The 22595-nt window shown below is 48.2% G+C and overlaps 4 protein-coding genes across 4 annotated transcripts; all 4 read left to right on the forward strand.

Annotated features, from left to right (window-relative positions):
* Positions 1-2630: 2630 nt before the first annotated feature.
* On the forward strand, positions 2631-4022 carry GUITHDRAFT_131683 (hypothetical protein; the record flags this gene model as incomplete). The annotated part of the gene is made up of 6 exons (XM_005842421.1): positions 2631-2870; positions 2919-2956; positions 3009-3720; positions 3769-3835; positions 3893-3948; positions 3990-4022. 6 exons carry the CDS (start codon positions 2631-2633, stop codon positions 4020-4022), a joined length of 1146 nt encoding a protein of 381 aa, XP_005842478.1.
* Positions 4023-4912: 890 nt separating this feature from the next.
* Positions 4913-5659, forward strand: GUITHDRAFT_99275 (hypothetical protein; the record flags this gene model as incomplete). Its single annotated transcript, XM_005842422.1, has 2 exons — positions 4913-5109; positions 5158-5659. 2 exons carry the CDS (start codon positions 4913-4915, stop codon positions 5657-5659), a joined length of 699 nt encoding a protein of 232 aa, XP_005842479.1.
* A 2303-nt stretch (positions 5660-7962) lies between these two features.
* GUITHDRAFT_62715 (hypothetical protein) lies at positions 7963-8394 on the forward strand (the record flags this gene model as incomplete). The annotated part of the gene is made up of 1 exon (XM_005842423.1): positions 7963-8394. A coding segment is annotated over one exon (432 nt), but the record flags the coding sequence as incomplete, so codon positions are not given.
* Positions 8395-8550: 156 nt separating this feature from the next.
* GUITHDRAFT_131684 (hypothetical protein) lies at positions 8551-22521 on the forward strand (the record flags this gene model as incomplete). Its single annotated transcript, XM_005842424.1, has 2 exons — positions 8551-18237; positions 18442-22521. 2 exons carry the CDS (start codon positions 8551-8553, stop codon positions 22519-22521), a joined length of 13767 nt encoding a protein of 4588 aa, XP_005842481.1.
* Between the last annotated feature and the right edge of the window lie 74 nt (positions 22522-22595).

Below are 22595 nucleotides of genomic sequence, written 5' to 3' on the forward strand. Positions count from 1 at the left end.
TACTCTCTTGCTAATCGACAATGAACCATGTCTGAGGCTTTTGTGGGACAAGCGAAGTTATAGTCGACTCAAACACATTGATATTCGAACGAAGTATGCTGTTGATTTGGTAGAAAAGGACGAGCTCTATCCAGAAAAGATTCATACTTCTTATCAGCCTGGTGATTTGCTGACGAAAGTTCTGCCTTTGAATCGGTGGAGGCTCCTTGGTGAATTTCTCTTCGGAGACCCCTTACCGGATATGCTGCTCTGAGGATGCTCGCCTGTCATGCTCTCTGCGCTTCATGCTCTCTGCGCTTCTGTCAGGGTCAGTGCTACTCTGTTCCCATGCCGTCAGTCGCCAAAGTTGTATGCCCCGTGTGTGATTGACGGTGATCCGAGTTCCAGTCTCCGACAAGGAGATTCAACCGATCCTGCTGCGGTGGCTTCCAGGCTTTATCTTCCGTCTTCTATCCGATTCAGGGAGGGTGTCTCGGGTGATGTCACCGAGGAGACTCTCATGGAGAACGTGAAGGAATCGGATGAATCGGAAGGAGGATAAAGACAGACACGTCTTCCTCAAGCCTGTGGCTAGCTGCAACCAAGACATCTGTTCTAGGTTAGTATCTTAGAAACTCGCTCATCCTGATCTATGGAACCCATGACGGTAGTGAACGATGAAATTGAATGGCCAAAATGAAAATTGAGAAAGAAATGACGGATGAGTCGAGATCGATAAGTCATGTGGTTGAAATGAAAGCGCTGACGTCAAAAATGATTGTGCCTTGGCAAAACAATGATCCCCGGGGTAGATAGGATAGAAAGGGCCCATAGATTAGAAACGAGAAAATTGTGTTCAAAACAATCAGAGATCAATCAATGCATTGCAAGAATTCTGAACCTGATCTCTGGAGCTTGATTGGAATTCTAAATTCTTGGCATCATCAATGGGTGGAGATGTCTTCATTGCTCAATGCGCAAGCTTCAGAGAGGTCACACGATGACCAATCTCATCATGAGGATCAGGTTGAAGAGGAGGAGGAGCTGTCTGACTTGAAAGATGCAGATGTGTTCAGGACTTAGTCTTGAACTGACACTGCAGGCAGCTGGGAAGAGTTTATGATGGAAGGTGAGGAGGAGCGCAGGTGTCACAGGAGGAGAAACGCAAGTGCACCAGGGTGCACACTTGAAGCGAAGGAGGAGCGCAGGAGGCATGCAAGATGGGGGATGAGCCTGTGCAGAACGGTTGATGGAGTGGTAGCAGCAAGATGACCTTGGAGAGGAGAGCAGCATGGAAGTCAGCTTGGGAAAGATGTTGATGGTCAGGTGATGGGAGCAGCTGACAACGCTGCAAGAAGCTAGAGCGAGCGTTGGAAAGGAGGACATCGCAGGGGACAGCTGCTTAGCTGTCAAGCAGATGATTTTGACAAGCTGAGAAGGTTGCAGCCTTCTGACTTGCTTCCCAAAGGGAGGGTGTAAGAACTCAGGTTCTGACAAACCTCTCAGAAGTTCTTTCAGACGTGATAAGTTCAAGGGATGCGTCTAATCAGGTTGTGAACCAAGTGAAGCCTGCAGGTCCAAGCTAGTGGGCTGGAGCTTAGTCTGTGACTTAGAAGATCCGGTTGGTTGGAGCCTGGGGAAGCTGAGGCGGCGCCGGAGGAATCAAGAGGCGCCGGCTGTCGAAGAGGCAGCACTCGTACAGTGGTGGAAGTAAGGCGGTGGTGTGTGAAGGGAAGCTGTTTGGTTGGTCTTGCTGCTACGAGTGTTGGGAATAAAGTGCTGGGGATTGTTGGGAAGTTGATCTGAGTTATCTGAGGTGTTTGGTTGGCTGTGAAAGTCATTGGTGTCTTCGTGCGCACATCATCTGTGAGTCTTGGTCTTTGGACTTATCAGTCAGCTGTTGAGCTGTTCTACTAGTCATTCATCTGTGCACAGACTCTAGGAGTCAGGAATTGATTCCAATACCGCCGCCAGGCCGGCGGCCGGGCCCCGGGCGCCGCACCGCCGTCCGACCGTCCGACCGTCACTGTCACCGGCTCACCGGGTGACCGGCGGCCAAGTCACAGTGAAGCCAGTTCGGACCCGACTGATCCCGGCTGTCGACTTGTAGTAACTTGGCTAAGCCCCGCCACTGTGACACGGTACGGTCCGAGGCTGAGCCTAGCCTCGGTGATCGCCGGGATCGGACTGACTTATCTTACTAGGCCATACTCACTGACCGGCCATCGCGCCCGCCGGGGCGGCCCGCGGCGGGCCGGCCGGGCCCAGCCTGCCAGGCACTGTCAGGCGGCACGGTTCAACGGCGCCGCGGTTGAGAGTTACCCCGGCGGCGTCGGAGACGGTCCGATCGGAGCCAGCCTGCCCGGCGGGCTCAGCCCGGCGGCCCGACTTCAATCCCTTTACTGACTTCAATGGTTTCACAGTTTAGTTAAAAATCAGGGTTTTCTTCAATAGCGGGAGGAGGAAGGTAGGATCAACATCTGGTGGTTTCGGCATCCAAGAAGAGGATCCTTGACGATCCGATCGCACCTGCACAGGCCTACTGGTTCTAGCTCTGAAATCTGCCTAGGATACCTCGTCCCGACTCTATACTCGCCCCTGCTCCCCCTTCAATGTCTGCTGACCTGCGAAACCTTCACTGGCTCACCTCAATGAGCAAAATCTTCCTTCTCCTCCACCTCCTCCTTCTCTTCTCCTTCTTCTCTCCTTCAGATGCAAGTAGGAATCATCTGCCCGTTCTCCGCCTACCGTCCCTGCGCCTCCGAGGAGGTTACCAGCGAATCGAGCCACAAGTGAACGCAACGTGGGATGCCCGGTCACTCAAGATGGAAATAAAGGAAAAGGGCTGGGGGGCTTGCTATTGGAAGACGAATGGAACTGAAGATTACTTGGTTTGTGCGATCTTGGATAGCAAATTGTTTGATTAAAAGCTCATGCAGGGCATTGCAGGGAGAATCTTCGCGTTCGAACCTTCAAAGTGAGTAACTCATGCGAATGTTCCCGACGAGAGGCTGATAGACCTGCATCAGGACGTGTATCTTGCCGTTATGGAATGCCGAGATCGAAGACTTGAGTTTCCCGCGTTGGCAGGACGGCAAGGAGGTTGATTTCGAAGAGATGAAACGGGTGAATCAAGCTGGTTACCCTTTCAGATTCTGGCTTTCAAAGCTTCTCAACACCAAAGAGGAAGGCGAGAATAAGCTGAAAATTGGTGGACTGTCCTCCTTGGCCTCGCCTTTCCAACTTATTGCGTTGACAAATTCCATTCAGAGCAACTTCATGGCCCCTTATGACTTCATCATCGCAGACCGGAAGGTAATCCGGCAGAAGTACGCGGTGAAGGAGCGTCCATTCGGCAGCAAAGACAACTGCTGGGTGTTCCAGATGCAAGGGGAGGGAGAGCCCAGGATTGTGAATATCAAGCTGGGGGAGGACGATCGTATGTTGTCGCAGAGAGAACCGATGCACGTCTTCCAGCTAGAGACCTTCAATGCTTCCTTAGATCGCCCGGTCGACGTCACCCACGGCGTCTCAGGACTTCCTCTCTTGCTAAATGGTGAAAGAGTCTCCACGTATATCCGGTGGAAGTCAAACTTGAGGCCGATGCGCCCCAATGAAGTCACGTGGAACCCTGAGACAACAAGAGCTGCCTTCACTGCAATCTGCACGCTAGGAGAGCATGTTTGCCTCGCCACCATCTTCAAAGAGCTCACTGTGCACGAATTTGCCGTGTGCTTGCAGGTATCAAGGACGGGGAGGCGAACGTATGCGTTGATCTACATTTGGCAGGATTTCGGAATGAGAGACGCGCTGTTGCTGGGAGGGAGTGGGGACGTTTGCAGCTGGGTTCGACAAGGTCAATCGCCGTGAATGTAAATCTTGCTGCTGACTCTATGTGAAGAAAACACTCAAGGTGACCTTGACACAAGTTTCTTGGCCGCCAAGCCTAGATCAGGTTGTGATCGTCAGGTTTAATGGAATTCTTTCGCGATTGAACTTGGCGCTCTCAGGTAGTACGAGATCTTTCATTCGACGAGGCATAAGGCCGCTCAATGCAGTGATAGCGGCTTATTCTAAATCATGATCTTCTACCTCTTCTTGTAAATTCACTTCCGTGTGGACACTTGTTTGCTCGACCTTCTCGGCTTGTTTTCAGGGCTGACAATCCATAACACCCATCACATCTAATGCATCCTTGAACTTGGATTGACGACTTTGAGGCTATAGCATAGACATTCACGTCTTTGATAATTTCACTGTCTCTTTTCATTCTCACCCTAGGGGATCCTTCTCTAAAACCCCTTGTTTGATCGAGCACCTTCGACTTATCAATGATTGCGATGAGTCTTCAAGAAAGTTCGTATGGATAACATTAGCAGGATGAATCAAACCAAGAAAGTTCGGGCTGAAACTTTTAGCATGGTTTCAGTCAAACTTCAACAATCCCTCACGCTCAATGTTTCGGTGGATCCACCAGCCCGATGCAGCTCCAACTTAATTCTGCTCGTTAATCCACCCTTCAATATAGGTTGCCCGACGCGACACTTTTTGGGAGGACCTACCCGCCTGCCCCGGGGCGCCATGGAGGAGCACGGGAGCATGCGAGACGTGAAGGGACAAGGGCTCTGCCGGGTCTGATCGAGCAAGCTCAGGCTGCCCTCCCCGAGTCCATCTTTGACTCCATCGACTGGTTTCAGACCAGAAGCGCTGGGCCCTAGCAGACCAACAGCTGGTTGGGCCGCATCGTTGTAGGGAATAAGTTGGAGCATGTCGAGCTCGATGTTCAGGTATGCTGTCATGCTTGTGGCTTGCTAGCACAATGAGCATTCTTCAGTCGCAGAAGACCAAAGTGGAAGATGCGAGAGGATGAGCATTCTTCTTCGGAAGACGAGATGTTAGTAAGAGAAAAGCTCATGTGCAAGTCTCCGTATTGATGTTCAGCGCAAAGGAACTCTCAACGACCAAGACGGCTTCATCAAGAAAGCTTGCCGAGACTCTTTCTCGTGCTGGTCTGCTACAAACTCCTTGCGCTGTACGCAATCCCGACTACCTCGGGAAAAGAAACATGCCAGACGTCGAGGAAGACAAGTCGGCGGTTTGTGTCTCGAATACCAGGGCAGAGTTCGCAACGTAAGAACACTTAACTTGCATGATGGGTGTGCTTTTGACCTTTCACAGAGATGCGTCGGAGCAGCAGGCTGGCTGCGATCAAGCTGAGAGCATCCAGGGCGGAAGAGCTAACCTGAGACCACACGCCATGTCCGAGGGCTGGATCAACGAAGATGAAGATCCAGCAAGCTTCTCATTCCAGAACAACGAGGACACAGCGAGTGATGCAGATTATCAACCTCAGATACGTTCCTCCTCAGCTCTTGTTGCACGCCGAATCGAAAAGTCTCTCAAGAAGGACAACTCAGGATCCGATTCGAGCGAAGAGGAGGAAGATAAGGATGAAGATGTCGCATTTCTTTCAGTCATCTCCAAACTCAATGAAATTTCGCCGACAAGTTTTAATGTCAAACTGTACAGGAAGAAGAAGTCTGTTCTAAGAATATTCCAAAAGGGATCTGATGACAGTGAGGATGAAACAAAAGACATGAAACAATTGTCCAACAGTGTAGTGCAAGTTGCATACCAAAGTAGACTAAACAAAATACACGGAGCACAAGATAATAGGTAAAGGAACATCGTTCTAAGCAATATGATACAGTACATCATTTTGTCTCATGTTGTCTCCCTAGCTTACAAACATTGTTCCGTTGCTGTTCTCTTTGTCGTCAAATTCAAGCCGATGTGTTTACGAGTGTAATCACAAACACAGAACAACTACACATTATGTTCTGGCTGCCTGCTCGTGCTTAAGCCCTCAAACGGCTGAGCTTCCTTCTGTCTTGCCTCAAACTCTCTTGACTGTCTCCCAGCGCTGCTTGCTTGCTTTGTCCTGACTTTTTCTCACGCTCGCTTCTTCCTCTTCCACCTTGTTAGAAGCTTCCTTGCCTGTCTGCCTGCCCGCCCGTCCCCGAGCCTGCGGCCTGCCAGCTTCCTCCCTGCTCCCTCTCCACAGGAAGTAGGCCCGGGGTCGGGTAGTAGAGGGCTATTGCGGGGGTGATGACCGCACAAGGGTGGTCGTAAACGGGCGGATCAGATTTCTCCCTCAGTTCTGATCTGCAGGATGGAACGTTCTTACCCACCAATTTCACTCAATATTACTTCGGGTAGTGTACTGACTACCCACCCATACCAGCCTTCGGGAAAAGGAGGGTTAGCACTATTTCCTGATATTCTACATTCCGCCACCTTGATGCTGCCGACCAGGTGTTCGCAATGCAGGAAGGCGTGACGAACATGGCGCTGGCGTAGCTCACGCCATGAAGAAAAGAAGATCGTCTTCCGTAACAACGCTCCAAATCCTCTACACCTTCTTCGTTGCGAAGAGGATGGTTTTTGGTATTTCCTGTCAATGCATAGCTTGTGTATTTCTTGATTTGCTTAATAACAGGGGAGGTTTGCTCAACCCTGAGTTATGGGGAAGGTTTCGCGACATCGTCGGTAACTGCTGGCAGTCTAAAACACTTCTATATTCACGTGAGAATAGCATCGACATCTGCATTGAATCACTTCCTAACATGATATCCCAGTCTCGAGATGAATATGGAAATCCGGTGCAAGCGCAGAATCTGTCGTACCTTGCAACCTTTCGAAACCAAAACGGGCTGCAGTTGGAAATCCAAAGTAGTCCACTCAGAGGATATGTGAAAAGCGTTTGGATGAGGGAACAGGGATCAAGTTGTCAAACGAATGGGACTTTGGTGTCCGACCGTGGCAGCGGTGGTGGTACAGGCTTCAGAGCAACTTTTGAGGTCTCTGGTGGGGCAATAGTCAACATTTCAATTGTTTCAGGAGGAGATGGATACATATCAAGACCGTAAGCCTTTGTCTGTTTGTTCTATCGTTCCCAATGAATGCGTTTCGCAGGCTTATTGTGATCGAATCCGGGGGTCTGGGTTGTACAGGTTATCTGTTCGGAGTTGAAATCGAATCAGCTGCAGATCATGTTGTACCCTTTATCACAACCGTGTCTGGCAGTTACCAAGTTGCTGTCTTTCTTCTTTCTCCAGGAGGAGGATCCATCACGTATTCAAACTCTTCTAGCCAACTCTCACCCCCAACAGTTTTGATCGATCAAAATGTTTCCAATATTTCTTTATTCACGCAGCCTTCCTTCCCTTACCGCAGGTATTCAAAAATTATGTTTTCTTTCCCGTCGCTGATGGACTTGATCATTAGATTGCGATGGGATGGAGTTTTTGTAAATTTTCCAAACTTCTTTCTTGGGTCATCAGCAGGGTTGGCAAGGGGCATTGTTGAAGTGGACATATTATTCCCTGGGAGTGGATGTACTGAGGGAGGAATCCTCAAGGAAAGGTATGATTAGAATATTTATATTCTGACATTGATACAGGCCATTAGTGACTCTGGCGATGGATTCGAAGCCAGTTTCACAATTTACAAGTATTTGAACTCAAGCAATCAGGTTGCACAAGGAATACATCGCATCGGTATTTTGAATCAAGGTTCGGGATACCAAGAGCAGCCACAGTTGTACATAGCAGCAGGGGGATCAGGTTGCCAAGATTTTAAGCTTCTTCCTCTTCTATCCGACGATCACGTTCAGAATGTGTCATTCCAACTTGCGGCCGAGGGGTAAAAGAATGATTCACCAATCGATTTTAAGTTTGACGCTAATACAACAGGCGGGCTCGATTATATGTTGGAGGATCGCTTGCGCTTCAGACAGGCTCACAATCGTTGCCTTCTCAGCAAAAAGGGACGATCAAGGACATTGTCACTTGTTCTACAAACATGGAAACGTATTCATGGATTTATAACAGCTCAGAAGGTAGACGTTATCTGACGTCAAATGCATGCCCTTCAGTCAGTCAGATCGATGGAGTTGTTCTAGGATATTTCATCAATGCACAAATGCCCTTATATCCAAAGATATCTTTGCATCCGTTTAGTTACGGTTGGCTTTCAAGTGAAACCAGGGGAATACTAGGATTTGCTATTGATGGAGTTCCCTTCGTGCGGTTGGATTATTTTCAACAAGTCAGAACCGTATTCGCAATAGATTCTTGCAATGGTATAGTTTCCGATTCTCAATCCTATTTCTATGTCGGCTACCCTCGATGTATACAGGACCTTTCTTCAAACTCCGGTCACTCTCCTCTTGTCGGTTTTTTACTCGATGGTTTGCCTGCCTACGGACCGAATGATGTTGACGGAGTTGTCGCTTCGTCGTTGCAAGGACCGTACAAACTAGATGAATGTGGAGGACACATGGATTCTATCCATCGATTCTATCACTATCACATTGATAGTACCTCGCAAATCAATTGCCTAAGAGGTTGTCTTGACGAATCTCGGATCTCAAGCTCATACGTAATATTTGATCGGGAGATTCCATGTCTTGAGGAAAACTTCTTCAATGACTTCTCATCTCTTGCTTCGTTCCAAACATCAAAGAATTTCAACACCGATGGTTTGCAACCTGTAGTCGGACAGGTGGGCATGCGAGCAGGTCAGTTTCATACTTTCGCATTTGAATTCGAGCCGTCGCGATGGTCTACTTCTCTCAGCCTCAGCTGGAGTCCATTCCCAGGAATCACCTTCCCTGTAACCCTCGCGTATAACAAGAACGCTCTCCAGGACTGCGACTACTCCATGCCATGTAAAGCAATCATGATGGAGATTCAGCCACGACAGATTTATGAAACTTCAAGTACAGTGTCTGGAATTGACACTGTGCAGGGTATAGCGGGCTTGAACCAATTCGATTTTTCTTCTTCGACTCTGAATTTTACCGATAATGGCTTCGTTGAAGGCTATCCGAAGTATTTCTCTCGTGCAGGGTACATGAGCATCCAGCTACAAGCATATGATGTCTATGGGAATTCAATAGTTGATGGAAGTCAAGCTGTAAGTCTTTCAACCCTCTCAGTCCTTGACACTGGAGTCATTCAGAAAATTCAAGGAGACCTGGTGTACTTAGAAAATAACATCTCCCAATTTCAGAAGCCATCTGACGTAAGATTGGACATCTACATCAGATCTTGGCGTTCTCAAAACTTTTCTTCCTTTAAAATCATGTCTTTTGATGCTTCTAATTTCTCTGCAATACTATATCCAAGTATTAACGGTAGTACGCTTTCGGAGTCAAACTATCTCTTTTACGTCGTTGGTATCCTCTATCAATCAAATCAGACCGTCAGCGCTTGGAATTCAGTATTTTCGTGGGACATCTACGTCCCGACTGCTGGTTTATATGTCCTCTCAGTCAAATCTCATCGATCTTTAGAGTTTAACGGAAGTCCTTTCCTGGCAGCAGTCATGTCTTCAAATTTCAATTCCAGTACTTCTCAAGTTTTGTCGAGATACTTTTGGAGAGTGGAGCAGTTAATTTACTTTCGTGTTGTCGCGAAAGATCGATATGGCAACAACTTGTCGCTGTCAATTCTGACCAATGAAAATGGTCTCGATAACTCCACCATGAATCAGTTGAGTGCTCTCCTGTATTTGCAGACCAAGCTTGATACAATCTCTCGAAATTTCATTTTGTCGTCAGGCAATGCTTCGTTTTTCAGTTTAAGTTCAAATGAAATCTCAAATCCTTCACATTACGTTGGTTATCAAATCACAGTAAATGGTGAATCAAGAAATATCACTTTTCAGAGTGACTCTCCTTTCTCGAATGAATATCCAGGAGTGGTCGTAACTGTGGATGTGCCATTCACAGTGTTGCCTCAAGCTGGAGATGTCTACATCATCTCCAAAGCAGTTTTTGTTGGAAAGGATCCAAAAGCTGGTTGTGAGGTTTTTGACAGATACGTCAATGTGTTCCACGGATATTGTCACCGAGTAGAAACGCTTGGGACATACATTCTTGAAGTCAAATATCAGAATTCCACTGTTGGGAGACCTATCACACTTTACGTCGGTGCTGGCGTGCCATGCGCAAGCACATCAGTGGCGGCAGGGGCTGGGCTCTCTCTGGCCACCGTTGGGTATCCTGCATACTTCATGTTGAGATCGAAGGATAGATTTCTGAATGATGTGCTTCTTGATGGCCTTGACTATGTGATCCAAGCTGACAGGGCTGGGGCTTTTGAAAATCTAACGCAGTACACCACTCCTACCAGCGTCAACGGGATGCTGAGCACAAATTTTACTCCCTGGATTACTGGTACGTATCAAATGAAGATTGTTTTTGGGCAATATCTTGTCGCATCATCTCCATACATCGTCAGAGTGCGTTCTGGAAGATTCTGCGCAGCAGCATCCACGTTTTACGGTCCTGGACTCACGCTTGCCTCAGTTGGCATCCAATCTCGTTTCGTGGTGGTTGCAGCAGATTCGTTTTACAACTTTGTCGATTCCTTAGCATCCATATCGCCATCCTGTGTCAGTGATGTATCAAATGAAGCTTGTTCTTTACAGATGTTGATTGGCAATCAAACGTTGCACTTCATGCCAACAGAACTACACCTGGATCAGTATAATGTATTCTATGAGACTTATGGTTGGAATGCACGTTATGAAGTAGATATCCCGATTTCAATTGGTGCAACCTCCACGACATTTCAACTGAACTTGAACCAAAGCAATTTCCAAAGTCAACTTCCGGGCATTTATGCAACTTATTACGCCGATGATAATTTTTCTCAACCTCTTTTGACAGCTCTAGAGTATACAATAGACCGGGTCAATTCTCAGAGTTCTGTCTGCACTTTTGGAAACTCATCTCAGTTCCCCTCGTCTATTGATTATCAGAAAAACTTCTCTGTCAGGTGGGATGGTATTGTGTATCAAGATCCAGCAACAACATACGTGTATGCATTTTCTCTTGGCCAACAAATTGATAGGCTACAGTTGTGGATCGATTCTAACCTGGTCACTGATCAGTGGTATTCCTTGGGCAGTCTTTATGTATCAAACTCTTTCTTCAACTCCAAGCCTTATCCTCTCCTGAGCTTCCGGTTGGATTTTCGGTCAAACAGTTCTTTGTTCGCAGGAATTTCCATGACACGGAGACTATCTCAAGACTCAATTCCTACCTTTGATTCATTTTTCTACCATACAACGACACAATTTCAATTAATTGTTGTAGGTCAAGCTACTGCATTTGCAGCTGCTACCACAGCATCTGGAAGCTCGTTGACCTTGTCCACAGCTGGAGTATCATCGCAGATTACCATCACTGCAAGAGATGACCTTTATCACGAGCTAATATTTGACTCCAACATCCAACAGATTGTGTTTTCTGCCAAGACAGGGGTGGATAGTGGAGGTCTATCGGCGACGTACTATTCGGATTCGAACTTGAAGTCTCCTGTTGTGACGAGACAACGACAGGTTGTTCAGCCACTTGCCGGTTATGCCAGTCTCACAAGACCGTTGAGCCAGCCGAGCCCAGCAAGCCCCAGCACAACATTGAATGTTGCTTACGACAACCTCTCTAACGAATGGATTCACGCTGGAGACTTCGCTGTCATAGCCAATGAAGTAATTGAAATTCTCTCGATTTCATCCTCAACGTTGGTTGTGAATAGAAATCTCACAGGAAATGCACAGGCGCACCCTGTTGGAACGCCTTTCAACACATTCCCTTCTATCAGTCTCGTCCATGTATCGCAGTATAGTGTCAGGTGGGACGGCTTTCTCAAATCACAAAATAGCGAAGTGTACACAATATTCTTCACAGGTGTGGGTATCAGCGAGCGTGTGAAATGTTGGATAGATGATTATCTTCTAATCGATGCATGGAGTTCACTGTCAGGAACAAATCTGAATGGAACAATATTTTTTAGCAGAGCATACGACTACTATCAGATTAAGATTGAATATTCCAACAATTTTTCTCCAGGAGGTTTTACTTTGAAATGGAGCACATCTACCATTGGAATTGAAAGCATACCCAGTGAAAACTTCTTTCAAAGTTTACACTGGCTGGATAGTCAATATCCACCTGCACACAATCAGTATCTTGTCCCTAGTTATAACACTACAGTGAGTGGTTCTTATCAGACTTCTATTGCATCCTTCATCACCGGTGGGCTATATGCAACATATTACTCGGATGTCGATTGCACTTCCACTGCTCTACATCGTGTTGACCCCGCGATCGATTTTGATTGGGGCTTCTACAACGCTCTACCTAGCCTGCCTCAAGACGACTTCTGCGTGCGATGGCTCGGTATGATTTCACCTTCGTCTTCTGGGACGTACACCTTCGAAGTGAAAGCCTTGAATGAGTTGAAGCTTTGGATTGATGAAGGGCTGGTGTTAGACTTGTACGAGTCGAGTTCGAGAACAAGAAGAAGTTTTCCGTTGTACTTACAGAGTAATATCTTGTACCATATCAGAATCGAGTACAAAGCATATGTTGGTCTTGCAGCAGTACAACTTTCATGGAGATCTGAGGTCATTCAAAGTTTCAGTCTGCAATCTATTTCATATCAGACGTGCAATGTCAACACTCAAACGATCTGCTTTAACGTTGACGGTCCTATTGGTGGCCTGGGATACTTAGCAGGAAGGTTAATGATAAGGATGAACGGAGAGATCACTCAGATCGGAACATTCAATGTCGACATTTATGGCGCTGTGAATCAGATTCACAGTAATCTCACTGGGTTCACCTTTCCGAATAAATCGATATCTTTTGAGGACATCCTGATCTTTTATCAAGATGTAAACCAAACACAGGAAACAAGCATCACAGGAATGCAAATAATCAATGGTGGGTCTGGCTTGATACCTGGAAGATTTTTCATTTTCGGCACAAAATCTGTTGCACACGGCTACTTCATCACGAACTCAAGTGGCTCTCTAGATGCATTTGTTTTCAAGGATCACGGAACTGGATTTTACGACTTCAACCTGAATCAAAGTTCGATTAATTTGTACTTCATGGATGAAAATGTATCAATGCCTGGTTCTGTCACCAAGATTCAAGTTTCAGGATCAGCGAATGTTTCGTATTCAAACAATGGTTCTCTGGTTGTCAATTGCACGTACCCTTGTAATGGGACAGGGCTCAGTGGCAATTGCTTTGCGTCAGGTGGGAATGTGTACTTTGTGCAAATATTGACACATGGCACTGGTTATTCGCCGACAAGTTTGCCGAGACTAGAGTGTCCGGGAGGGAATGGACAAACCTTCGAGGCGATTGTTGCAGCACAGCCATCCATTCTCCCTATCGTCGCTCGAGGAGCAAGGTTGTTTCCTGTCTTTCGAGGAAACGCTGCAGCGCTTGTTGAAAGGGAGAATCTTTTCTTCAAGACTGCCTCGATCTCTGGTTGGGATGGCGCCAACGTCGACGCTCTGAGGATTCGAGCAAACATTATATGTGGAAGCACTTCAACTCTGACATACTCTGGTATTGGCTGGCAGCCAAAAGTAACAAGAACAGGTTTCCCTACCTCATTCACCATTGTTGCAAGAGATGAATACGGAAATGTCTTTGATGGCAATCAATCAAGTAACTCTTTCTTCGTTGCTTATTACTATTGGGACAACTCAACGATATTTTCCAAGTGGCAAGGAATCGGAATATTGCCTTCCAGCACTTCAGGCGAGTACACTTTTGCCATTTCCGCTTCCAACCAAACTCGGGCGGGAAATTTTCTTCTAGAAACTTACTATGCAATCTCTGGAGGCTTATGGGCAACCTATTACATGGGAGGTGACTTTTCTTTAGATTGGAAAAATGTGGCATTGCTTCCTGTAGTGAGCAGGGTCGATTCTTTCATTGACTTCTCTACATCGTATGGAACTTGGCCTTCGAGTCCTACTTGCATTGCTCAGTTCTATCCGATGACTGTGAGGTGGTCTGGATTTTTTAATCCCACACTCATGCAATGCAACTCTAGCTTCCTCAGTGTAAGCCTCGTTGCAAATAGCGAACGCATCAGATTGTGGTTGGATAACCAAATCATTGTAGACCAATGGACAAGCCTGCAGTCGTTGAATACTAACATCTCTTGCTACGAGTCATCGTATTCGTACGTAAAGATTGATCTTGACTATAAAGCACGTTATGCTGAGAGAGGAATCAGCGTCCGAAGAATAGTCAATGGTTCTGCTTCGATCGTGGGGGGCTCAGAATTTTACAGCGCGTACCTCCTTCAGGGTGGTAACATATCAAGACGATTTTTGACTGACGCCGTCTGTGCAACTGCCACTTTCGTGTACGGGAGCGGAATATCCGTGGCAACGTCATATAGCCCCTCTCAGTTCTTCATCATTGCAAGAGACCAGTATCACAACCCGGCGGCTGACAATGTTTCATTCTTCGTCCAGGTACCCGGGGCTCAAAACGTCTTTTCTCGACCCTCGTCTCCTGGAATCTTTAGTGTGGAGTACCTTCCGACGCTGCCTGGACTTCAGACTGTAAGAATTTCCCTTCCTCTACAAGGAGGCTTGTTCGCCACATACTACTCTGACTCACTTTTCTCGATATCTTTGTACAATCGTGTCGATACAATGAGCTATGATGAGTACTTCTCCACCAATTTCTTTTCAGCTCCCAACTATCTAGGTGCTTTGAATACAACCTTTGCTCGCTGGGGAGGACTTCTTACCCCTTGGAAGTCCAGCACATTTAATTTGTACGTTCCTCTTGTTAAGAGCGACGAGCGGGTGCGGCTTTGGGTGGATGACCGCCTGATCATAGATCAATGGACCTCACTATCTAGTGTGCAACCATTGGGAACTTTGTTCCTTGACAGCGCATTGTTCTATGATGTTACCCTTGAGTACAAGGGCATCCCGGGCATGAATGGAATTGGATTGTTCTGGTCGATCTTTGAAGACAAGACAACAGCTGTGAACGTTTCCGGTTGTCTTTCAGGTTGTTCCTCTTCAACTTCATCAGTCAGCTTGCACGGCGAATGGTTCGAATCAACGATTGTCGTCAATGGAACTTCGTCTACTTTTTTATATGATGGAAATAGGAGCAAGGGAAGGTCATCAGTAACGTTCTCCTTTCCCCTTGCATTTGGGTTGTACTCGATTTATGTAAAATATCCAGTCGGTTCCGAGTTTGACGCAAAGGTTCCTGTCCAGGTTCTTTTCAGTGGGAAACGCTCACAATATCTGATCAACGAGACTGCAGGGAGTGGACTGTCGTTCCTTGGAACATTTTCATTTGACTCTAGGGGTGCTCAAGTGATTGTTTCCAACGATTACACCTTGAGCACAGTAGCAGTGGAGGAAGTGAGAATTTCAAAACTGGCTGATGCTTCTCAATATCTGATTGCATCTGGGGAAGTAACTTCAGCATTATCTCCAAGACAGTTCATCATGAATTTACAAGTTGAGAAGACATCTTTGGTAGGTCAGGATCTTTTCATCAAGAACGAGAGTAGGCGAATTCTAGACTATGATGTCAAGCAAAATATCGTAACGATTGATCAGTCGTTTTCTATCGGCTTGACCTCACTTATTGGCGAAATCTCGGAATCTGATACACAGCTCCTTGTACAAAATGTGTCAGAAGCTGGAATCCTTGAGTATCAATTCATAGAGATAGACTTCGAAATCTTCTCAGTCACCTCAGTGGATTCCAGCAGAAATGAGTTGACGGTCATGCGAGCTCAATTCAACACAAGGAGGCAGATTCACCTGAATGGTAGTGTGGTTAGGAATGTTCTGTTTCCAGGAAGCATTGCAAATTCTGGTGAGATCTCAGGGGTGTTGTCCTGTACCAATCTCAAGTTGTCTCACACAGCTTCCGCCCTTTCTGGATCATATTCTGATTTCATTCTTGTCGTCGATACAACGTCGCGCGACAACGCAAGGGGTATCTTGGAATATTCTTCTCAGAGAGAAGTTTTGCTTGATGTTCCATATGTTGCTACCATCGAACCATCGTCTCGGTATATCGTCAAGTCCAGGGCTCTGTTTTGGATTGGTGGCTCCTTGGTCATGAATGGGAAGGTCTCATGCTCCCAATGCGTTGTGTCCAAGGAATTTCTCTACACAAACCCTTCGATCTCGAAAAATGTGACGGTGCATGTTGGACAGCAGCGAAATTTGTATCTCTCTGGAGCTCACTTGTCCATATCGACTGCAGGCACCCAGGGAACCTTTCAAGTTTTGGTGCAAGATCTGTTTGGCGGGAACATTCAAAATGACATTGATAAGGTGTTGTATGCAAATGCCACCCTCATCACAGATACGTACGGATATGGATCAAGCTCAGTGGTTGATGGCTTCTTGAATCAAGTTTTCGATTCATTTCAGTTGAGATTAGATGAATCTGCTCTGCCGCAAAATGGTATCTATGTTGGATATAACATCACCGTCGGAAAAGAAACAAGGAAAATTCGAGAGTACACTTCAGATAGGAATGTTACTGTAGATGTTCCTTTCAACTTGCTCAACTTCCTTTCACCAAGACAGCGATTCATAATCTCTGCTACTAACTTTCAATCGACCAGGACATGGTTTGCAGGGACTTACTGTGATATGAGCAACAGTACTAATCCATGTAATATCTCATATGTAACAACAACAGCTGGTGTATACCTTGTACAGGTACAATACTTTCAACGCGGGGGTTTGAACGGTTTATACTTTTTGAATCAACACCTTCAGGGGAAACCATCCATGTCAAGGGTAGATGCCTCCGAATCCTTGTACGTTGGCTTTGCCTCGCTCGAGCACCTGGCGCCAGGTGCTCTCGCCATTCGATGGACGGGGCTGATTCGGCCTAGCTACTCGGAGACCTACACCTTCATCACCAACTCGTCGGTATCTGGACCCAACGTCTTCATCGGAGGGGTGCGGGTGATCCACGGGTTTGCGACCTCTAGCTTCAAGTGGCGCAGCACAGCTGATGTCGAAGATGACCTGGTTCAAGTCTCCTTCGCAGGCACCGTAGAGCTGCAGGCCATGACCTTGTACGAAGTCATGATAGAGTACTGGAACTTCAACCTTGCCACCGTCTTCGAGATGTGGTGGAAAAGCCCCTCTCAGAGTCTTGAGATCATTCCATCTTCCAGTCTGTATTATGCCTATGAGCAGGCTCAAAGTAGTCCGTTCGCTCTAAGAGTATTCCCAGCTGATTTCTGCTTCAACAATTTGTCGGAGTCTGACCCGACGCTGAGATGTTCGATCTACGGCAGTGTCGGGAGCATGTATGGTGCTGGAATCTCGCTTGGTACCGCTGGCGTGCTCAACACCTTCAGCTTGCAGCTGAGAGACATCTATGGCAACGTCGCGCTGAGAGACAGTTCGTCCATCGTCGCTCTCGTCAACTCTAACTGGAGGTGTGAGAGCTCAGACGACCTCTACAAGTATGCTGGGCTGTGCGAGCCTCGCCGTGCTGTAGTGGCTTCGGCGAGCGTCTCAGGGGGGCTGTACCGTTATTCGTATCTTTCTTTGACAGGCTCCTTCTCTTCTGAAGTCCTCGCGGGTGCTCGTGTTCCCGGTGGACTGTTTGCAACCTACTACACCCTGGCACCTTGTAGCGATGTGACAACAGAGCTCAGTATGACATACTCTGGCATAGCAGAGATTGTAGTTGTCAGTATAGGATCATCATGCCTGTCTGGCGGCAGCCTATCAGCATACGGAGGCGGAGGGTTTGCGTTTCTTGGCACCTTCACAGTGAGACAAGGGTCTGTTGACACCACTCGCGTTCTCAATGCAGGACTTTCCTACTGGTCCGAACCCTTGATCACCTGCTGCCAGATGATCTATGCCGTGAGCATCAGCGGGAGCGGCAGGGGGTACATGAACGGGAGCTCTGCTCTTGCTTCATGTGACGGCGTCACCGGGTGCTCAGGGACTGGGTTTGTTGGAGAGTGTATCGTGAACAACGGGAGTGTGGTGAGCATCAATATTCTCAGCTATGGATCTGGTTACAATGCTTCCGCCTTGCCGATGATTGTCTGTCCGAATGGAACAGGCCAGGTGTTGACACCGATGGTAGACATGTCTGAAGGAGGCGGCGGTTGTCAAGGAGTAGCTTTCAAAGCCATCTTGCAGACCACGACCCAAAGACCCAACAGCTGGTGGTCGTCGGATGTGAGCTCAAGTGGAGCCAGGTTCACCTTCTGTGAGAACTTGACGGCACAGAACGTGCGATTGGACTCCAGCATCGACTTCAGTGGCTCAAACTCCGCAGGCGTTGACAAGATCACGTCTTGGCCTGGCACACCCACTTTGTCGTTCACGGGGAATTCCTTCCATGTGCGATGGTTCGGATTCTTGTCGATTCCTCAGCAGGGAGATTACACGTTTGAAGCAAGCGTCAACACCTCAGATGAGAGAGTCAGGTTGTGGGTAGACAATCTAGTCGTGGTCAATCAGTGGACAAGCCTGGAGTCGCTCAATGTTGTTGGAACTTTCTACGCAAGTGCTGCAGGTTTTGTTGAGATCATGATACATTACAAGGAAGAACTGGCTGGCCAAAAGATGGTTCTGACGTGGGCAGGACCGGGATTCTCACAACAAGTGATCTCCAACAATTCTCTAGCCTACCTCGCGCAAGTTGAAGGAAGTCCAACCACCATGTACATGTTGCCGAATGCTCCTTGCGCTTCCACTTCCTCGGCGTCAGGTTACGGTCTAACTCTAGCGACTGCAGGACTTGTGATGACTTTTGTCGTTACCACTAGAGATGAGTATAAGAACCTCCATCACTATCTAGACGACAACCTGCTCGGGTTCACCTTCACCTCCTACATCGATGCTGGAAGTCAGCCATACCTCTATGTCTTGCCCAACAGCTCTGCAGGCCTCGTCGCGTACGAATACAATATCACGACATCCGGCGTCCATACGTTGCACTCGTTTCTTGCGCTGTCAGGAGGGTTGAGAGCGACTTACTATAGCGACTCGAATCTTGCTGTGCCGTATCAGACCAGACGAGACAGTCTGATCGACTTTTCTAGCCTGACTCGCTCCAACGCTACCTGGCCGTTCCTCACCGAGTCACAGTTCTCAGCTCGATGGCATGGGTTCATCCGAGCCCAGTACAAAGAGCAATACACCTTCTACGTGCAACTTGCGGAGGCGGGGGAGAGAGTCGATGTTTCAGAGAGAGTGAGGTTGTGGATAAACAACCAACTGATCATTGACCAGTGGAGCTCTCTCGCTCTAGATTCAGCTGTTGGAATCTTCGATTTCACGATGTCTGATGTGCTCTACGACATAGTCTTGGAGTACAAAAGCTACAACGCTTCTACTTTCCTCCAGCTCCTATGGACTTCTGATGGACAGAATATCCCGGCTGTGTGCAGTTTCTCACCTCCATCTCCGTTTCCTCCCAAGTATTATCAGCCAGCTCTCTGCAGCTGGTCCCTGCAGTCCACGTGCAACGACAAGGAGATCTGCTTCGCATCCAGCACGGCCATTAACGGCTTGTCAGCTGCAGGATTCGGTACCAGCGTAGCATGGATAGGAGACGTCAATGAGGATGGGGTGGAGGACGTTGCGGTCGGGGCTCCATACCAAGAGAGCAACGGCTTGATGGTTGGAGCTGTCTACATCATGCTCATGAGCCTCGACGGCAGCCTTGCAGCTCAACCCTATGCACCGTCAACTGTGATAATCACTCAGGGAGCCAACCTTGGTCTCTGCCTGTCCTGCCTCAAGGCTGGCGATCGATTTGGAAACTGTATTGCTGCTGTTCGTGACATAGACAGGAACGGGCTCAACGACATCGCTGTTGGATCACGGAATGCTATCTTCATCGTTCTTCTGAAAAAGGATTCCTCATATGTCTGTCAGGCATGCAACCCTGCTGTCGCCGACTACGTTGCTCTCAACATCTCCTCGTCTCTGAGTCAAGATGTAGTACCTGACTCGCTGGCTATGATGGGAGACCTTGACGGTAACGGGATCGCTGATCTGGTCTATGGTGTTGGCGCTGGCGACCCCTCCTCCCCCGGCAACGGCTACATTCAGATTGTGATGCTCTCGAGGAGTTGCGCTGGCGGACAAGCCATCTGCGTGCTGTCCTTGGCTAAGAGGATCTCCTACGTTGAGACTGTCGGAGCCAGCGCAAGCGCTTCAGCACTTTTCGGCTCCTCCTTGTCGCCTATTGGAGACTTGAACGGTGACCATGTGCCTGACATCGCTGTCGGGGCGAGCAACGAGGCATGCCAGCCGGGCTGTGCCGGAGCTGTGTACCTGCTGTTTCTTGACCGACAAGGTTGGACTGTCAGGCAATGGACCAAGATTTGTCGGAACTCGTCGGGTCTGCCAGCTGAGGACGCCGCCAGCTGCAGCAGCTCCTTCGGATGGTCAGTCGCTTCTGCCGGCGACCTCAATCATGACGGGAGGCCCGACCTCATAGTTGGCAGCAACGCTTCTGCATCCACCCAGCCAGCCAACGCTAGCATGATCTACTGGCTGCTCCTGACCAAGAGCGGTACAGTACTAGAGTCGTTGGTGGTGAAGGGAGACCGGTTTCAGCCCGAGACCTCGGTCAATGGAGTCTCTCTTTCCACAGCCTTTGACCTGAATCGAGATGGCATGCCAGACTTTGTCAGCGGAAATGCGAACCAGAATCAGAGCATCGACTCGTTCAGCGTGTTGTTCTCTCAGAGCCTCAAGAACTGGGCATTCAACAACTCCAACACCTCAGTCAACGACTCCTTCCCCTCTGCAAGTCTCTTTGGCTCCTACTTTCTTTACAGCAATGGCACAATCTGCCAAGATGGATCACTATATGCCAACCACGAGGGCAACGCTCTCACTGGGTTATACAGCTACATCTTTGACGGGGTCGACTCCAACTGCAGGAGACGCTGTGATGAAGACAGGTTCTGCAACTTTTACACAGTTGGAGCCACCAACAGCTGTAAAACGTACCTGAGCTGTTGGAAGCAGGTGGTATCTTCAGACTCATCTACTCAGACCTTTCAAAAGAACTCCTTCTTAGCGTCTGACAACTCGCTATTGCAAGGACGATATTCCAACGCGGTTCTAACCTTCAGCAGTATTCAGGCGCCATACGCGTTATTCAGCTTCTACTACTACCTTTACAGTGACTCTTCTGCCTCGATCGACGTCAGGGTTCGTTCTGTTTCAACCGTACAGACAACCGGCTCACTGACGTCTGTTGTCAACAACTCCTACTTCAGCTTGGATTCAAACTCTCCTCCATACAACGACTGGTGGACTGGCATGTTCGTTGTGATTGGAGGAGAGACAAGGAGGATCCGGAGGTATTACCACAACAGGTATGTGTTGACGGAGGTCAGCTTCTCCTTTGACCTCGCGGTCGGTTCACCTTTTCAAATATTCAAGAGCAGCTCCATCTGTTTCTCGCAATCTTGCTCGAGCAGTTTTGATTGGTCGACCGTATGGTCGAGTGAGGCTGCGCGGTCCCTTCCTGTGACATGGCAGTTTGTCAGCTTGAACCTTGAAGCTCACATTCAACCGGTCGAAATACAAGTTCAAGTTAGCTTCTCCACATCAAACTCCTTCAGAGTTGGGCTGGATGGGCTTCAGACGACCTTGTTCAACAACCCCTATCGCTCATCCATCAATCGACCGCGGCTAGTCAAGAAACAGTTGGTGCCGTCTGCGAGGTTGTACGTTCCCTTTGAAACCGTCTCATCTCCCTTCACCTTGAATGTTCGACCCTCCTCAACTTCTCCCCAGACAAGTGTCTGTCAGGGGTGCAGCGTGACCTACCTGTCTGCTAGCTCCCTCCACAAGTTCTACATCACCTTGAAGGACTCCTTCGGCAATGTCCGTTCTGCTGTGAACGCCTCTGAGAACGGCACCTTCTTCTCCCGTCCAGCCCCCATGTTTGCCCTCCATCATGAAGACGGGCTGGTGATCTTCCTTGAATCTCTTCTCAATCTCAATGAGGTCAAACGAAGCTCCGTCATCTTCACGTCCGGGGCTGAGTACACGGCACAGATACAGCCTTCTGAGCTCAACGAGACCAACAACGGGTACACGTTCCAAAGCTCCGAGTTTCGATTGTACTTTGCCAGAGTCGGGGGGCTGAGGGGAGACTACTTCAAGAGAGAAGAGCTTATATCTCCTGTCTTCACCAGGATCGATGAAACCATAGATTTCTCCTTCACCACCTCCTTCCCTGGATCTCCACAGTTCATGCCCATTGACTTCTTCAGCGCCCGGTGGAAGGGCTGGGTGAGGCCCCCGTTCTCAGAGACCTTCACATTCAAGACTGAGACGCTGGCGTCCAAGAGCGTGGGAGGCATGGAGGGGGTGCGACTGTGGCTGTCGGGCGAGCACATTGGTATTCTCAACCTCATCATTGACAGGTGGGGAGGACGTGAACCTGAGTACACGGGAACGCTCAGCCTGCAGACAGACGTGCTCTACGACATCGTGTTGGAGTACAGAGACACGTACTCGAGCTCTAAAATCAGGATCCTGTGGAAATCTGCTTCCATGGGAGACACGTTCAACGTGATTCCATCCGACCGGCTGTACTACACGATAGGAACCAACTCCACTGACGCGGCTTCCATCACTGTTGGGCCTTGAGCGAAGGGGCTGTGAGATGTGGTGAATGGAAAAGAAAGGTTGCTATGTAATTTAGAATTTATCCGTGTCAAAGT

The sequence above is a fragment of the Guillardia theta genome, assembly GCF_000315625.1.
Source record: "Guillardia theta CCMP2712 unplaced genomic scaffold GUITHscaffold_1, whole genome shotgun sequence".
Taxonomy (NCBI): domain Eukaryota; class Cryptophyceae; order Pyrenomonadales; family Geminigeraceae; genus Guillardia; species Guillardia theta.